The sequence below is a fragment of the Helicoverpa armigera genome, chromosome 25 (assembly GCF_030705265.1).
Source record: "Helicoverpa armigera isolate CAAS_96S chromosome 25, ASM3070526v1, whole genome shotgun sequence".
Taxonomy (NCBI): Eukaryota; Metazoa; Arthropoda; class Insecta; order Lepidoptera; family Noctuidae; genus Helicoverpa; species Helicoverpa armigera.
In genome coordinates this window covers 8310857-8329292 of record NC_087144.1, presented here as the reverse complement: position 1 = coordinate 8329292, position 18436 = coordinate 8310857, and the positions used below count along the sequence as shown (strand labels likewise).

At 39.2% G+C, this 18436-nt stretch overlaps 2 protein-coding genes across 2 annotated transcripts; both read right to left on the bottom strand.

Annotated features, from left to right (window-relative positions):
• Positions 1-328: 328 nt before the first annotated feature.
• On the bottom strand, positions 329-7846 carry LOC110377414 (cathepsin K). The gene is made up of 12 exons (XM_049845873.2): positions 7688-7846; positions 7172-7271; positions 6399-6489; positions 4491-4602; positions 4031-4160; positions 3678-3790; positions 3229-3409; positions 2583-2812; positions 1996-2122; positions 1555-1660; positions 988-1172; positions 329-546 (listed from the first exon to the last, which is right to left on the bottom strand). The coding sequence occupies exons 1-12, from the start codon at positions 7755-7757 to the stop codon at positions 366-368; spliced, it is 1626 nt and encodes a 541-aa protein (XP_049701830.2). The 5' UTR covers positions 7758-7846; the 3' UTR covers positions 329-365.
• A 3332-nt stretch (positions 7847-11178) lies between these two features.
• Positions 11179-17380, bottom strand: LOC110377415 (procathepsin L). Its single transcript, XM_064041450.1, has 12 exons — positions 17231-17380; positions 16619-16718; positions 16193-16283; positions 15651-15762; positions 15167-15296; positions 14702-14814; positions 13997-14177; positions 13458-13687; positions 12983-13109; positions 12562-12667; positions 12074-12258; positions 11179-11396 (listed from the first exon to the last, which is right to left on the bottom strand). The coding sequence occupies exons 1-12, from the start codon at positions 17298-17300 to the stop codon at positions 11216-11218; spliced, it is 1626 nt and encodes a 541-aa protein (XP_063897520.1). The 5' UTR covers positions 17301-17380; the 3' UTR covers positions 11179-11215.
• Positions 17381-18436: the final 1056 nt, after the last annotated feature.

Genomic DNA, 18436 nt, shown 5'->3' with positions numbered 1-18436 from the left:
TATTGCCAACTTGGTGTAACACAGTACATTTTAAAAACAGAAATATTATTATGATATTCAATTTAATTACAATTAAAGCGAATAGGTTTTTTTAATGATATTTTGCAATAATTATGCACTCTGCTATAGTGCTATGTTCGTAAGGGGAGAGGAAGTTGCCTTATTCGTTCCAGACGTTTCATGAAAACGCCAATAGATGGCTCTACTTGTATGTTGTACAAAGTTGGTCTTTGCTTGTTCAGTAAATACTTTAAAAAAATTTAATTATTAGATAATTATCAAAGAAGGTTACATCGTTCGTTCCCATAAAATAAATAAAACACAAAACTAAAAAAGCACGTGGAATTTATTTAAATAGTTCTATTCTAAACGATGGGGTAGATGGGGGAGTCCAGCACTCCACAGTTGTTGTTCTTGGCGGAGATGAGGATGTAGCCGTCTTCTCCCCAGTTCTCGCCCCAGGAGTTCTTGACGATCCAGTACTCCTCCTCGTTGCGTACTCCATAACCGACCACGGTGACCGCGTGGTCGGCGCGTGAGTCCTCACTGAAAAGGGAAAGAAGAGTTTGAAAATCTGTTTAGGAAAATTGGTGTAAAAAATATACGTGGAAAGTTGGGCGTACGTTTCCTTTGCAAAATGGTCTTAAACACGTGTCAAAGTCTGTTTAACAACAAATATAGTAGGCTCATTTTCACGGGGATTATAAACGTCCTTTTCCTAAAACAAGTGTTTACCATGAACTAAATCTTTTAGTTTCAAAATAAACAGTTGTTTTATGAAAACTGACGTTTATGTTGTCGGTTAATGGTGAAGTTGTATCGGATTCAAATGCCGTGTATGTGGGCTTAAGGCACTTTTATGCTTTAGTAATTTTACAGTAATTTTTGTCTCAATTGTTTGTAAATATGTGTACAAATCGCAAAAGTTTAAAAATTAATGATAACAGGCAGTTTTGTACAGTTTATTTTTAAAATCTATATTCTTACCAGGAGAAGTCATAAAACAGGCCGCTGGAGTAGTGCTTCATGTAGAAGCTGGCGTGGACTCCGACGCTGACTGGCCCGTACTTCACGAGAGCCAGCTTCAGAGCGTTGGGGTTGCGAGGAGTCACTTGAGAGAAGCCGCGGATCTTGTAGGGGTTTGTCATGTTCTGGATGGCACAGTAGCCGTCCTGGCAGTGAAGGAAACGGGGTTATTGTTGGGATACAAGATCTTCAAATAAGGTTGTATCGTGGAGATGAGGATGTAGCTTATCTAACCTTAGTGGTAGACACCATGCTAAAAGTGGTGTGATTTTTATTTTCAATTTTGACCCGTAGTCAAAAACCAGAATGTATTTTCAGTCGTAATCGTTAGCGAGATCACAAAAAAACCCAAGGCAAAAACAAATAAATATATCAAGAAGAAGAATAAGAGATTAGTAAAATCAGTAATTAGTATACACTAGTAGTGCAGGTCTGATAGGCAGTCGCTGTAACTGCAAGATGACGCCAAGAAATATCCAGAAGAAGGTATTCAGCCTTCTTCTGTAAGAACCTATAGTAAATACTTACATTGGCTTCATAGACACCATATTCCATCTCAGTAGGAATGCCGTGAGTAAGCACGTACTTCATGGCGCCTTCCAGAGTACCACCGGCGCAGCCCGCAGTGTCGAAGCTGTGAACCAAATATAATATACAGTTCTCGATAGACTTCTTGGTGGCTCGGAACATTGCAAAATTGTTTCAATGTCAAACCCCGTGTACCGAGGAAGGCTGTTTTAAAAGAGTCATGTGACCATCGATGTGTGCTTAGTAGTTTCGGCGGAAAGCATCTGAAACCACTAACGGGACCCAGTAAGTAGCTCTACTTGGATCCAGCAGTCAGTCTCCATTGCTCTTTAGAATGGCTCTGTCTACGACAGCCAAGGGACAAAATGCCCAACAAGATCTGCAAGACATTATATGTAATTAAGACTTTATTTAAGACACAACGCACAATAACGCACTCACCCCCAAGCGCAGTCCACTAGCGACTGTTCACTGAGGTCCAGCAGTCTGTCTCCGTTGCTCCTGGCGATGGCTCCTTCTACGGCAGCAGTCGTGCAGAAGGCCCAGCAGGATCCGCAGTGACCCTGGTCTGGAGATTGGAGGGGTTATCAGATTGAAGCATTGTTTTATTGCTATGAGATTTGATTCAAAGCATGGTATTCACTCCTGTTGCGCAAGTAATATTGGGTCCAAAAAACACATATTTACAAAAACAACTTTAAAAACTCAGAACATTCAACTGACATACTTTTAGATATATTGCTCTGGAAGTTGGTGTCTTTAAGCCTAAGATAATTTTTTCATACTAAAAAGAAACAGAATAAGTTGACTTCTTATCCCAGTTTCTAATAATACTAGACTCTAGCAAAAAATTTGCTAGACCAGTTTTTTCAAGGGATGCTGGTTGTTGGATTGAGGAGGTCAGGTAGGTTAGGTAGTTGTTCCATGGCATGATTAGACTGGTAGCTCACTTCAAAATAATATTAAATAGGCTTATTCTGATAGTCAAAGTTACATAAAATTGAATTCTCCTACATCTTCAAACTTACTTTTAACAGGAGTGATAGCTCCTTCGATCCTCAAATCAAAGTTCTCAGGTAACTCCTCAGCCAGTTCATCGATCTCCTGCAGGGTATGAGGGAAGGGAAGCATGTCAGGGTCCTGGCGACTGGAGGGGAAGGTCCCAGCCAAGTACTTGAGCTCTTCATCAGTTTTGTCGGAGAAGTCGTTCAGTTCCAGTCTGAAGCCCAGGTTTTTGCGGTTGTGTTCTTCTACCATTCTGGAAGCGGTGGTGATGTTGTATTTAAATAAGGTTTTGTAGTAACTGAATTGTGAAGAGTACGGAAGATTTATGGTGGAAATATTGGTGAAAAATAAGAATGTTCTAAAGCTGGCAATTTTCTGTTTTAAGCCTTGGCAATCTTTAAATCACCTCATTATTATTTATCATATGAAACTCAAGTGTATATGGAAAATCTGTCAAACGATAAAGTTACCTAGCAAGATGGTACCTTCAGCTGAAAATTGCGATAGGAAATCATCAAATGACTCCACTCTACCCGCTGTGGGTTAGCAGTGTAATGGAGTGTCAGACTCCAACTGACTAAAACCCATCACGTTCCTTCTGAAGCTGTCTGAGGAGCGCGTGAATAAACGCTCGCCATCGAAACGGGCCTGAAATTAATGCAATCTCACCTCCAGTTCTTCTCAAAGATGGTCTTCCTGATCTGATGCTCGTTATCCTGGTAGTGCTTGCCGTGGTGGGTGGTGTACATCTCGAAGGCAGCATCAAGCTCCACCGGGATATCCGGGTGATAGTACTTCATGGTGGTCTTGTAGTCCGGAATATCAGCGAACAGGTGTTCGCAATCATCCTCTGGGAAATAAAAGGGAGAGTTATGGACAGTTTCATCCTAAGCCCAGTTCCATAAGGTACTGATAAAATTTCTGATAGCAAATCAAGAACTTATCTGACAGATAAACAAGAACTTTTAGTATCTGTCAGAAATTATGAGCAGCCTATATCTGAGTATCTGACAGATACCATACTAACTGAAACTTTATCGGTAACTGGTGAAACTGATCCTGGTCTTAAATTAATCATAATCGGTATATCACGGTTTTTATGTCAACGTTTCTCTTACCATTCTCGACGGTGAGCTCCTCCTCGGAGATTTCGTCAGTATAGTCGAAGAAGTTGGAGATGGTGTGAGAGGACACCTCCCCGACGTCATAGTTATACATCTTCCTGACTAGCCTGGTGGAAGGTATCAGACGTATTTAGTTGAATGCTCTAATGTTGATTGTAACAATCTTCAAAGAAAATAGTTTTGATATCAAACAGACCTATTTGTAAGGTGTAATAACTTAAAAAAAAAACTTCATTTACGTTTATATCATTAGTATATACTAGTATTCATAATATAAGTTAATACAGTATTTTTTAATGTTACTCTATTTTCAACGTTAAAGCAACGAGCATAGGGTTGAAACTTACTGCACAGGCAGATCGATGCCTGCATCAGTCTTGAACACGTAGAGAGTAGTCTCCCAAAGCATCTTCTCTCCGTATTCTTCAGCACTGGACCATACGTCTACTACTTTGTCGTACAGAGTCATGGTTTGACCTGGAAACAGAATATTAAAGGGAAATATAGGTACCTCAATTTGGGAATTTCAGGAATGGAACTTAAATTATTTATTCAATTATTATATATATTATATCTTATTTACCAATTTGTGATAAAATAGGGCAAATAAACACTACGGCATATAGTGTCACAGCGGGTTGTTCGAAAGAGATACCGCAGCCCTGTCACATAAAAGGCTTATGACGGAACACGACGGTTTTTAGTCAGTTAGAGTCTGACATTCCCTCACTGCTGCTAACCCATAGCGGGAGGGGTCATTTGATGATTTTTGACGTCGGAAAAAAACTAATATATATTGCGTCATACCTGTGTATGTCAGTTCGGAGACATCGGGAAGGAAGTCAACCTGCTCATCCACACCAGGCCTGACGAGACACACCTCCTCATTGGTGTACTCCTCCGTGGTGATCGGGTGGAGCTAGAAATATGCTGCAGCTTAATATTTTTCAATCACGTCGAGAGTCTTCTCGAAGGTATAAATGAACTAAAGTTAAAAACCACTAACAATATTCACTATAACAATATAAGTTAAAAACCTGAGATCACTCTCCGCAAACGATACATATAAATACTTGGGTATGGTGGAGGGGTTAGGCATCAATGTGGCTGTCATGAAACAGTCGTTACGGGAGCGTTTCTTTGGCCGCCTGAATAAGGTCCTAAAAAGTTCCTTATCAGGCGGCAACAAGGTTCGCGCCTATAATGGTTGGGTCATGCCAGTCCTGATGTACTCCTTCGGCATACTCAAATGGACCCAAACTGAATTGGATGCCCTGGATAGGAGAGTCCGCACGCTGCTGACCGCAGAACGAATGCATCACCCACGATGGTCGGTGATGAGACTGTACATCCCACGGAAATGTGGAGGCCGAGGCTTTTTAAATGCAAAGACGCTCCACAACCGTGAGGTGTGCAGTCTCAGAGAATATCTTCTCAAAAGCGACGTGGGTATGCATCGTGATATGGTAGCAGTGGACAAAGGACTCACCCCGCTATCGTTGGCAAATGAGAACTGGCGCAGACCTGTGGTACTAACTACCCATGATCGCAAGGGGGTATGGCAGAGCAAACAGCTACACGGACGCTTCTTCGGGGCTCTTCATAGCCACGATGTAGACTTCAATGCGTCCGTAGCTTGGCTACGCTTCGGTGACCTATTTGGAGAAATGTGCAATTATGGACGAAGTTATCCTGACGAATAACTACCGGAGGTATATTATGAAAGACGGGACGGTTGACATACATATGTCGGGCATGTCACCATCCGGTTGAGTCTATCAGACATATTATATCTGGTAGTTCTCGTTTGGCTAACGGTGAACATTCGCACAGGCATAACCAAGTGGCCAAGATCATCCACCAGCAGCTTGTTCTGCAATACAAACTTGTAGATCTTGAGGTACCGTACTACAGGTATGCGCCCGACCCAGTTCTCGAAAAGGACCATATCACGTTGTACTGGGATCGATCTATCATCACTGACAGGACTATTGCAGCCAATAAGCCTGGTATAGTGGTGATAGATCGATTAGCGCGCCGCGCGATGATAGTCGATGTCACCGTCCCGCATGACGAGAATCTAGTGAAAGCTGAGAAAGAGAAACAAATAAAATATCTTGACTTAGCGCACGAGGTTGTCGCCATGTGGGATGTCGACACGGCTGTTATTGTGCCGATTGTCATTACGGTCAATGGTCTAATAGCCAAGAGCCTCGACCAACACCTCAGGAGGCTCTCGTTAGGCGGCTGGATCAAGGGATTGATTCAGAAGGCTATTACTCCTTGATACGGCGCGTATTGTGAGGAGGTTTCTGTCTCTGGGACCCTAACCACCGGTACCTTGGACCCTGTGCCCGATATCGGTGGCCATCTATTTTTTATATTTTAAAATATTTTTTTTTTCACTTCAAATATCTTTCTTGGCAGTCAGGTAAAAAAGGGACAAAATGTGTTGCTAGGGAATTCTTACCATCATTTCTTCAGGAAAATCCGACTTATTACTATCGGGTTAAGGTGCAAGACAGTTACCACTGACGTGCAGTCTACCGTACCAGTCTTAAATAAATGCCTTTTTATCAATCCTTCCCTGTGTGACAGGAGGTCTGTGCATAGCAGTGGGACGATATAGAAATACAAACATCTGAATTGAGAACCTCCCTTTTTGAGAAATCGGTTAAGAAAGTTGATGATGAATAGATTTTTATGTTTGCTTACCACGTAGGCGTGTCCAGTATCACCGTAGTAGTACTTCTTAACGTTGCCGTTTTGGAGGTCGATGCGGGAGCGGTTCAGTTCGGCGCTGTACCTGTTGGGGAGAAGAAGCGTTTATTGCATTACATAAGTAGGTAAGGTACGTACTGGGTATTTATGAATGATAATTTACATATTTTTATTTATTTATTTTTTATTTATTTATTCTTCAACCTTATCACTAACATTACAGATATACAATCCAATGCGTTAGTGAGGCACTTATATTATTTTTTACAAAATTGAACACATTTGGGTAGTAATAACACAATATACATATTTACACAAAATAAAATTGAAAATTATAACAATAAAATAATAAAATTAAACAATAAAAAAAAAGTACTTACTACAAGCCTAATCTACATAACATAATATAAATAAAATCATCTTTGCGAGTTCACTGAACTGGCAAGAAAAAATGTTAATACTTTAAGTATATAAGTAACTTATTTGGTTTGTAGATTTTTTATTGAAGATAATAAAGGAACCTAATCTTGGTGGTAAATAATTACTACTGAAAAACACGCAAGTCTGGCTTATTCCTAGTTACCCGGTCGGTAACTAAGGACTTTAATAAAAATGCAAATCATAGAAAGTCCCTATGAACCTTTATAAGCAAAAAAGATAGAAATATGTCAAAGCTATAATTTTTACGTACATTTATAAAAAAAAAAAAAAGTTTTTTTTTCTAAGACTCTAAGTATTTTTTAACTGGTAATAAGTTGAAAACTTACCATACTTCGAAGGTTTCCTTGAGCGATGACTTTAAGTTCAGTTTTTCTCCTTTGAAATGATATTCCGAAGGCCATACTATCTCGTTATCGTCATCTTCTCCTGTAGGAAGAAAAAACGAGTTAGATAAACCCCGAAAATATTTACAATCTGGGAAATGTTGAATAATAAAAGAAGGGTATGATCAAAGAAAGTATGGATGGATTGTGTCAAAGAATATGGATTCAAATATGTTACAGCGATGAGGACCAACTTTTTTATGAGCTTTATTAGTTTTAAGCAATTATATAAGAGTTTTTTCTTGAAGTATACCTAAAGAAATATTGTTTTATATTAAATATCGAAGTCTGAATATCATGACATCTAATGGGGGTATAAAGGACCCAAATAAAATAATGATAAAGACAGGATGATGATGATGATGGAAATAGGCAGAAACGGTAGAGCAGCTAACCATATTTTTTTTTTACAATCAGAATAAAATATGGAGAAAATATTTTAAAACAAGTTGAACTTACGCAAAAGTGTGTACCCTGATGCCAAAGTGATGTATAAAAATAAAACTAAAGTGGCGGGAATCGCCGCCATCTTTAATTTCTTTGATGCACTGACACTATTTTTGCGAAATTTCAATATTTATAGGGAAAAAATGCATATTAGGGCTTGTACACACAGATATAAATTTAGAAAGGGCTTGTGCCTACTGAAAATGTTACATATTGTCTAACGGATGTTAATTATGATAGCAATCGCAAAGCATGTGTCGTGCTAATGCAGATATAAAAGTGAAAGCTTACACTCAGCATTTAGGGTCAATTCACACTGAAAGAGCAGCGGCCGGCAGCGGCCGGCAGCGGCCGTAATTGCAAGGGATTGAGCGTGAGCGCGGCGGGCCGCGCGGCGCCGCGCGGCGCCGCTTCGCGCCGCGCTCTTACATTTTCCGTGCTCTTACGGCCGCTGCCGGCCGCTGCTCTTTCAGTGTGAATTGACCCTTAATCGAAGGATTAAACAAGGTTTTACATTTAAAATCATTTGATCTTATAAAATAATATATCATTCTTGAACGAATCTGTGTGTATTCCTAAACTAATAAAATTCCAAAAGAACCCAAACTCCAAAAGATCTCAAACTGAAACAAATACACCCTAACTTTGCCGATCTAATATTTGGTTTTAATGAGATAAAGCTCATAATTAGTACCTAGATTTTTACTAATTTAGGTTATAGTTAGTATTTGAAACTTTTAATCATGAAACTGATAATTTTAATGAGTTTTACAAAAATAACATTTTTATTTACAAAAAACTTTTTACAATATCTTATCTTAATAATAAATATATTACAACATACAACTAACTTATTACCTAATATATACACTAAAAACAATTATAAAATGGCATCAAAAAACTCCTCATCGCTGCCCACCGGGAGTGTACCCAAGAGGCTGGCAGCATTGCCACGTTGGATGGCAATGCTTAATTTTTGACCAAAATAAAAACCAGCCTTTGGGTCACTTGAAGTGTCAGCAAGTCGCTTTGACAGATCTTTAAAAAGCAGATGAGCACTTGGACTCCACGGCCCGAGGGTTTCAACCCCAAACGGCTCAAAGGTATAGTTACCAACCAGGGTGCTATATTTGCGCCGTTTGAGGTTCTCTGCAGCCGCAGCAGCGGAACCAGCACATCGCGCCGAGCTAGGAAGGTGGGATGGTGCAAGAGTATCGACACAGGTCCCGTCCCATACTAAAGACCTACCCATCTTCCACGGGAATAACGTCGTCAAACAAGGTGCCTATGTTTTGACGACGGAAGTGCAAGAAGCCATAGACCCGACTCCCATTCGCTCACAGCCAGAAGGCGCGCTCGCTCTGCAGAAGAAATTGACGTATTAATCAGATTATTCCGTATAACTCTGCAGAGCGGCTCATCCCACTGTCTCTGGGAGGACAGGTTGACGGGTGGATCAGTAGTATTCGGGCAAGTGATTTTCCAAGCCTCTACAGCCTCAGTCAGACATGGTACCTCGCAATTGGCCAGTGTAAGAGGAAGAATTTTCCTGGTCAATTTCTCAGTACCATGGACGGAGGATATAAAGGCCGGTAAGCTTAGGTATACTTGAAATTTTGCGGACGCCAAGCCCTCCCATACGAACGGGAAGAGTAGCCTGAATCCAGGCTCGGTCGTCCAAAGCCACATTTAAAATTGATGTTAATGTGTGTCTAATAATTTTGTCAAGTTTTTCCAAAAGATTTGTGTGCTTCCATAGACTGGAAGCACGCAAATAGTACGTTAATTTTGGGCCAAAACAACAATATCTGATGATTGTGATGGCTGAGTGCATATTGATTTGGAGTAGCCTGTCCGAAATATGATTGAAATTTTGTATTTTATCATGAATAAAATTCGAGAATGAATTTTCAAATATTGGGGAACCGAAGAGACAAAGAGAACTTTTGTCAATTGCACAGAATTTTGAAAATATGTCTTGTCTGTCTGTATTGTCCGTTACAAAGAGTTCACATTTGGAATAATTTAGATTTAGTCCTATTGCTTGGAATTTATTTTGAAGAAAGGATAGGTCTTTAAGAATTTTAATTAATTAAATCAACTAACGATAAGCTCATTCGCGAATATCGCGGATTTTATAAATAAATAATTGTATGCAGAATATCGGCCTGTAGTTTATTTTTAATAACATTATGATTTTAATGGTATTATGAAGTAGGAATAAGTATCTAGTTAGATATAATTAATCACGTATTGGCTATGTGCAAAGCGAGTAGTGGCGGACAGATAACGACCGCAGCGCACAATACGGCAGAAATTGGAAACAAATGTGGATGGATCAGCTGTCAAATGTGTTGATTGCAGTACAAAATCAAAGCAAAGAAATGGGCCATGACTGTTGTTGCGAAGTATCTTCCTTTAGAATATTTATTTTGAACAAATTGCCGAATACTAGGTTTGCCCTACTGTTGTTCATTACTGGTCTTTGACAGGTGTTGTTAACACAGGATATTAAAGCACTAACATGCTCGGCTGATACTAATTTATTGCATTTTGCCTCAGTTTGTGGTTGGAAACTAATATTATGGATAATAGTTTCAAACCCAGTTTTTATTCAGTAAAACTATTAAATAAATTGCACTTAAATAATGTCAACAATACTATTTTAATCGTTGGTTTTATTTATATTTGAAAAGAAAATTATAATGTTTACATTGTTATTATTTGACAGCTTCCGTAAAGGTAGAATTCCGTGGGTCGCGGCTGACGCAGCCTCGCGCGGCCTACGACAGTCGTCGGCCGCGCGACAATAGTCAACCTATGAAAATGTATGGCGCCGCTGCCGAGGTCCGCGACAGTCGCGCGCGGCCGACGAATTTCGTAAGCCGCGCGCGGCATTATCTTGAAATTAGTAGATTTTGTTCGTCCGTTCCCTCTAGTCGAAGTGCTAATTGATATCCTTGAAGAAGAGGAGGATGACGTGCTGCTGTGGCTGTATTATGAAAATAGATTACCAATCGACCCTATCTTTAAAAAGTAGAAATGAAGAAGGATACTACCAAATACTGATTCAAAAGCATTTGTATTGTAATGAAAACAAAAGGAACTTTTGCCGACTAAATAAAAAACAATTCAATTCTGGTTTTACTAAAATTATATAGATGTTACTAAGCGCTAGACCATGTTGAGATGCATACGGCCGCGCGCGGCTTACGAAATTCGTCGGCCGCGCGCGACTGTCGCGGACCTCGGCAACGGTGCCATACATTTTCATAGGTTGACTATTGTCGCGCGCGGCCGACGACTGTCGTAGGCCGCGCGCGTCCTACGATGTCGCGATGGACGGAATTCTACCTTAAAAGTTGTAAACGCTACGCGTCGCCACCGTCGCGCACATAGCCAATACTCAAAAAATATTTCATTATTAAATACTTATTAAGGAAGGTTATATATAGGCTACTATTTATACAAGTTGTTTCCATAAAATAAATAAAACACAAAACTAAAAAAGCACGTGGAATTTATTTAAATAGTTCTATTCTAAACGATGGGGTAGAAGGGGGAGTCCAGCACCCCACAGTTGTTGTTCCTGGCGGAGATGAGGATGTAGCCGTCTTCTCCCCAGGTCTCGCCCCAGGAGTTCTTGACGATCCAGTACTCCTCCTCGTTGCGTACTCCGTAACCGACCACGGTGACCCCGTGGTTGGCGTATGAGTCCTCACTGAAAAGGGAGAGAAGAGTTTGTGAAATATTATTAGAAAATTGGTGTCGATAACATTTATATTATTTGGAGAGATTTATTTATTTGGAGTGCAATAAAATATTGAGTATTAAGCGTCTGTTTAACTTTAATTTATTTATTTATCCTTTATGCACATTGTACAAAGGCGGACTTAACGCCTTAGGCGTTCTCTGCCAGTCTACCTTAGGGTGGTGGTGAAATAGAACATTTTATAACAATAACGTCTTAGGTACGTTTTTAACGTTAAGATAGAACTCGAAGAGACAACAATTTTCTTAGAAACAACTGTTTACTTTGAACTTTCACTTTGAATTTTTAAAATAATCAGTTGTTGTGAGAAAACGGACGTTAATGTTACATTAATTCAGTACATACCTTAAAAGTTTTACTGGATTCAAGATGAAGTGTGTATGGAATAGACGCCTTCATGCTATCGTACCTTTATTACCATTGTATATCACGTTTATGTATCGATTGTTCATAAATATGTGCATAAGTTTAAAACGTTTAGGACAACTGTTTCTAAGGTTTATTTTCTCAATGTATTTTTACCAGGAGAAGTCATAGAAGTAGTGAGGATGATGGAGCTGGCGTGACTGGCCCGTACTTCACGAGAGCTAACTTCAGGTATATTACAGTAAAGTTACTGTTCTTACCAGGAGAAGTCATAGAACAGGCCATTGGAGTAGTGCTGCATGATGGAGCTGGCGTGGACTCCGACGGTGACAGGCCCGTACTTCACCAGCGCCAGCTTCAGAGCGTTGGGGTTGCGAGGAGTCACTTGAGAGAAGCCGCGGATCTTGTAGGGGTTTGTCATGTTCTGGATGGCGCAGTAGCCGTCCTGGAATTAAAAGAATGGAGTTATTGTTGGGACATCTTCAAGTAGGATCGTACTCTAGAAAAGTAATGTGCTAAAACCGAAGTTCTCCGACAACAATTTACAGTAAATTTAAAAGACGGCTTTGCAGTTAGTAATTTCTGTATCCATAGAAAGTGACAAAATGCACAAGGTTTTATATAAAATTAAATAAAGATAAGTTACAGTATAATATTTGGTAGGAAATAAGTCTGATAGTCAATGTAACTTATTGATAATGCTGAGACATGTAGTTAGAAACCAGATAGTAAAACCCATAATACTTACGTTAGCTTCATAGACACCATATTCCATCTCAGTAGGAATACCGTGAGTGAGCACATACTTCATGGCACCGTCCAGAGTACCTCCATTGCAGCCCAAGTTGTCGAAGCTATGGACCAAACATGAGATTCAGTTCTCGTCAAACTTTTTGGCGGCTTAGAACATTGCGCAAATTGAAAAACTATTTTTAAGGCTGTTTTAAAAGAGTCATGTGACTATCGATGGGTGTGCGTATTAGTTTCAGCGAGAAGCATTTGAAACCACCGGTGGGACCTAGTAAGTAGCTTTACTAGGATCCAACAGTCAATCTCTATTGCTGCTTAGAATAGCTCTCTCTACGACAGCCAAGGGACAAAATGCCCAACAAGATTAAAAGTAATTAAGACTTTATTCCCATAACAATAAGGTCTAAATCCCCACTCACCCCCAGGCGCAGTCCACCAGCGACTGTTCGCTGAGGTCCAGCAGTCTGTCTCCATTGCTCCTGGCGATGGCTCCCTCTACGGCAGCAGTGGTACAGAAGGCCCAGCAAGATCCACAGTGACCCTGATCTAGACATCAAATGAATGGTTAGGCTATGATAGAGGGACTGTTGCTTTGGAGATCTCTTCAAAAAAATAGTCGGCGTCGCACTGGGTGTAGGTAATTATATGCCTGAATGTGAATATTTGGTGCAGATAGCTCCTCGCTCCCAAGTTAAAAAAATACAAAAGAAGAAGAATTTACATAGGAGATATAACATCATCCAAAGGAACCATTCATGCGAAGAGTTTATCATCATTGTGTTAATGAATGTACATATGCGAATTACTTTTGCATGCGTAAGCTCGGCACATTTACACCCACAAGTATAGTACACATGCTTTTATGAAAAACATCTCTACCATCTTCAAGCTTACTTTTAACAGGAGTGATAACTCCTTCAATCCTCAGGTCAAAGTTCTCAGGTAATTCCTCAGCCAGTTCATCGATCTCCTGCAGGGTATGCGGGAAGGGAAGCATGTCAGGGTCCTGGCGACTGGAGGGGAAGGTACCAGCCAAGTACTTGAGCTCTTCATCAGTTTTGTCGGAGAAATCGTTCAGTTCCAGTCTGAAGCCTAAGTTTTTGCGGTTGTGTTCCTCTACCATTCTGGAAAGATTGGAGATAAGGTTTTGCAGTGAAAAGTAAGGAAGAATTATGGTGAAAATATTCGTTAAACATATGTATTAGTTCTAACTACTAGTTAGGACTATATTAACACATTGTATTTTTAAGTAATTGGTCGGTTTTTTATACTTTTTATCTAACTTTATTTTGAGAATCAATCGTTTATTTTAATAACCTGTTTTTCTCAATCTGGTGTTTTCCTACAAAATAATGTAAATGCTCACAATGAAGCAACTAGTGGTCAAAATATCATCGAAATGGGCAGGTACAACTAGAAACGAAAATCCTCACCTCCAGTTCTTCTCAAAGATAGTCTTCCTGATCTGATGCTCGTTATCCTGGTAGTGCTTGCCGTGGTGGCTGGTGTACATCTCGAAGGCAGCATCAAGCTCCACCGGGATATCCGGGTGGTAGAACTTCATGGTGGTTTTGTAGTCCGGAATATCAGCGAAGGGGTCTTCGCAATCGTCCTCTGCGAAATAAAAGGGAAAGTTATGGCCACCAGTTACTCAGTCTCTGATAGTTAATCAGAAAGTTATAGATGTTCTATAAATTTTGGTTACACATATCTCGAACAGCAATATCGGGTAGAAATTATAAGAAGCCTTTATCTAGCAAATAGCATACGGACGATTTCCAAAATGTTGCTAAAACAAACAGTCTTGTGGCCCAAAACTGAAAAGTCTACAATTACGGCATATTTTCGGGGTTACACAAGCAATTTAACTCCCAAAAAACATATCTGATAACACAGAATGAATCAAAGAACCGATGAGATGTGTGAAAGTGTGAAAGTCGACATGGCTTAAAATAATGTGACTTGTAAGATGACAGCAGATAGAAGTGTATGGAAGGAGAAAACATGCTGCGCCGACCCCCAATTAAAATCGGGAAGAGGGCAGGAGCATGATGATGATGATGATGAAGACAGAATGAATGAGAACTTGAGATCGGAGCATGATGATGATGATGAACACGGAATGAATCAGAACTTACCATTTTCGACGGTGAGCTCCTCCTCAGAGATTTCGTCAGTATAGTCGAAGAAGTTGGAGATGGTGTGAGAGGACACCTCCCCGAGGTCATAGTTGTACGTCTTTCTGACTAGCCTGGTGGAAAGAATCAGAAGTATATATTCAGTTTGTTTAAGTATAAATTAAAACAGACAAACAGAAAAGACGAAGGCACAAAACATCGATTGATGATTATGACTATATCTGCAACAATCCGCAAGCGCTGGTAGGTTTTTATGAAACGTCCAGTGTAGTGCGTGTTCAAATGTATGCAGTTGCATTTGACTTCGTTTAACATTTTAGGCAATTTTTCTTCTTTCCATTTTGTAATTTTTTTTTAGGAACATGCACTGACATAATCCTAGTAATTCATAATACAATTTATTACAGGATCTTTCCTCTACTCTATTTTGAACTTTATAACAACGAGGATAAGGTTGAAACTTACTGCACAGGCAGATCGATGCCTGCATCAGTCTTGAACACGTAGAGAGTGGTCTCCCGAAGCACCTTCTCTTCGTATTCTTCAGTACTGGACCATACGTCTACTACTTTATCGTAAAGAGTCATGGTTTGACCTGGAAACAAAATAACACCATAAATAAATGTAAAGGTATGTAAGGGATGGAACTTAGTCAAAATGTGAGTGTATGAATTGCATTTTAATGGAAACTACTGTTAACTTTCAGGAGTACAAGAAATAATCAAGAGAAAGAAATTTGTCCGCGTTTTAGTAGTCCCCATGCTGCCCGAGGGAACTACTTCCCACAGCGAGAAAAAAATTACCATCTTTAGATTATTTAGTCAGTTCAGAAGTTTTAGCGCAGTAGCACGACAGACAAGCAGACTTACTTCGCACTATAGTGAGGATATGGCTCAAAGGATTTATGCAATTGTAACAAAATAGGGCCAATAAGCGTACAGCGTCATACCTGTGTATGTAAGTTCGGAGACGTCGGGAAGGAAGTCAATCTGCTCATCCACATCAGGCCTGACGAGACACACCTCCTCATTGGTCACCTCCTCCGTGGTGATCGGGTGGATCTAGAAATATTGTTGCTGCTTAACTATTTATTAGCTAGAGATTATTAAAAAATCTTTTCAAAACGAACCAGGACCCAAGCTTTACCGTGCCCAAGTTCGCCTACAAGATAAACGGCCGGTTTTCTAAACAACTGCTTACTTGAAAAGTGAACGCGACAATTCATTGTAATCAGTTGTCTTAAGAAAACTGACGCTTTTACTGTCGGTGAGCCTGAGCCTATACCAGTAGTAAATTTTGTGTTGCTGGGAAGTTTATATCACCATTTCTTCTTCCCAACAAAAACACATAGGAACGGCGAGTGTTTTATGGGCAATCTTTTGTAAAATTGACCTTAACAAATACTGTATCAATCTACTTTGACGAGAGGTCTGTGCCTAACAGAGGGACGATAAAAAGGCTGATGATGATGAGCTATTCATGTATTCTTACCACGAAAGCATGTCCAGTGTCACCGTAGTAGTACTTCTTAACGTTGCCGTTTTGGAAGTCGACGCGGGAGCGGTTCAGTTCGGCGCTGTACCTGTTGGGGGGAAGAAGGGTTTATAACATAAGTAAGGTGTTGTATTTGGTGCTCATGAATTACATATTAAAGCAATTTATTTGTGTGTGTGTTATTTTTTCTTTTCATTGAACTTATGTTAGTGGCAATTAATACCCAGTATTAAAAAACACGTCAGCTTGGCTTATCTTTTCCCCGTAGTCCGGACGGGGTATCATAGAAAGTCCCTATGTAAGCAATAAAGATAGAAATATCGTAAAGCTATAATATTTTTGTACAATAAAAACAAAACTGAAGATTTTTGTTTAAATATGGATCTAGGTATTTTTTTTACTGGTAATAAGTTGAAACCTTACCATACTTCGAAGGTTTCCTTGAGCGATGACTTTAAGTTCAGTTTTTCTCCTTTGAAATGGTATTCTGATGGCCATACTATCTCGTTATCGTCATCTTCACCTGTAGGAAAAAAAAACTACATTAAATAAACGACGAAAACAACCATGGTTAGGAAAATGATGAATGACCAGGAAGGGGATGACCAAACGACGGATTTAGTGAAAGACGATACGGATTCAAATGGGTAAAAGCGATGAGGACCAATTTTTTGGTGCGCTTTAGTAGTTAAGTTTAGTACGGTTGTTGTTTAATACGATAATATGTACATTAAATTTCGAAATGAGTATTAATGTGCGTATACTATGAAGTAAAACAAATATTGATGTCTGAATTAAATTATATGTTACTTTCGAGATGAAGTCTAACAGGAGTATGGAAGAAAAATACATGCTGCGCCGATCCCAAATTCGATTATACTAAGGAGAAAAGAGTGATGATGGAAACAGGCAGAAATTAAACAGTGGCACCTTAATACCTACAATCGAATTGAAATAGGGCAGAAAATAAGCAACAGAAAAGTTGGGAAAAAGGCTCGGAGGATGATGAAATAAGCAACAGCAAGTTTGACTTACGCAAAAGTGTGTACCCTGATGCCAAAGTGATGTATAAAAATAAAACTAAAGTGGCGGGAATGGCCGCCATCTTGAATGACTATGATGTACTGACACAATTATTGCGAAATTTCTGTATTTATAGGGACAAATTGCAAATTAGGACTCGTACACACAGATTTTTTTTGAAAGGGCTTATACCTACTGCTTAATGTAGGTAATATTATTGTTCTGGGAACAGCAATTTCAGAGAAAGTAAACCAAAATACTTACCAATATTTCCAACGGATGTTAATAATATGATAGCAATAGCAAAGCATATTCATGTGTCATGCTATTGTAGATATGAAAGTGAAAGCTTATAAGTAGGTACTAAGCATTTTATTGAAGGATTCTTCTTCTTTCGTGTCGATGACATGTCTTACAATGAGACTGCCCTATGTCAGCCCAGTATGCCGGCACAGTGAGAGCACGCCGGATGCGCTCATTAGGTCCTCCCGCGAGCAATTTAAGGATTAAACAAGGTTTTAAGTATGAAATCAGGTGAGCTTATAGAATAATATCAATCTTGCACAAATCTGGTAGGTATTCTTAAACTAATAAAATTCCAAAAGAACTACTAATCTCAAACTGAATTTTTTTTCTTTTTAGTGAGCATAGACCCTTACTATGCCAATCTAACATTTGGTTTTAATTAGATAAAATTCACAATAATAATTAGTAGTATTTTTACTAATTTAAGTTATAGTTAGTATTTGAAACTTTTAATAATCAAATTGATAATTTTAATTAATTAAATCTATCAGCGATAAGCTCGTTCGCAAATATCGCGGATTTTATAAATAAATTGTGTAACATAGGCCTGGAGATTATTTTCAATAACATTTTGATTTTAATAGAATTATGAATTATATGTATGTGTACCTATGTTAATAGAATTATATGTACCTACTTAATTATCATAGATTTAATAAATCATAGCTTTAAGTATACCTACTTATCAAAGGTCTTTATTTTCTTTTGAAATCGTCATCACTGTCTGCCCACCTTACACTATTTCCCAAACACGTTGCTTTCCTACAAACATACTTCCTACTTACTTACAAAATGCAGATTTATACCATTAATATGTATGATGTACTGTCTAAGTATATCTTGGACACCAATGGCTGAAAAAAAGGTGAAGGAAAAGCATCTTGAGGAAACCTGGACTATTCACCAAAATGA

What these genes read in the sequence shown, in the direction of transcription:
- LOC110377414 (XM_049845873.2), bottom strand. Translation starts at nt 7,757, where the DNA reads ATGGCGGCGATTCCCGCCACTTTAGTTTTATTTTTATACATCACTTTG. An exon ending in ATCAGGGTACACACTTTTGC is followed by an intron (nt 7,272 to 7,687) that starts GTAAGTTCAACT and finishes TTCTTCCTACAG; the next exon opens with GAGAAGATGACGATAACGAG. An exon ending in ATCTTTGAGAAGAACTGGAG is followed by an intron (nt 2,813 to 3,228) that starts GTGAGATTGCAT and finishes CACCGCTTCCAG; the next exon opens with AATGGTAGAAGAACACAACC.
- LOC110377415 (XM_064041450.1), bottom strand. Translation starts at nt 17,300, where the DNA reads ATGGCGGCCATTCCCGCCACTTTAGTTTTATTTTTATACATCACTTTG. An exon ending in CTGGTGGACTGCGCCTGGGG is followed by an intron (nt 12,668 to 12,982) that starts GTGAGTGGGGAT and finishes TTTGGTCCATAG; the next exon opens with CTTCGACAACTTGGGCTGCA. An exon ending in ATGGTGTCTATGAAGCTAAC is followed by an intron (nt 12,259 to 12,561) that starts GTAAGTATTATG and finishes TTTTAATTCCAG; the next exon opens with GACGGCTACTGCGCCATCCA.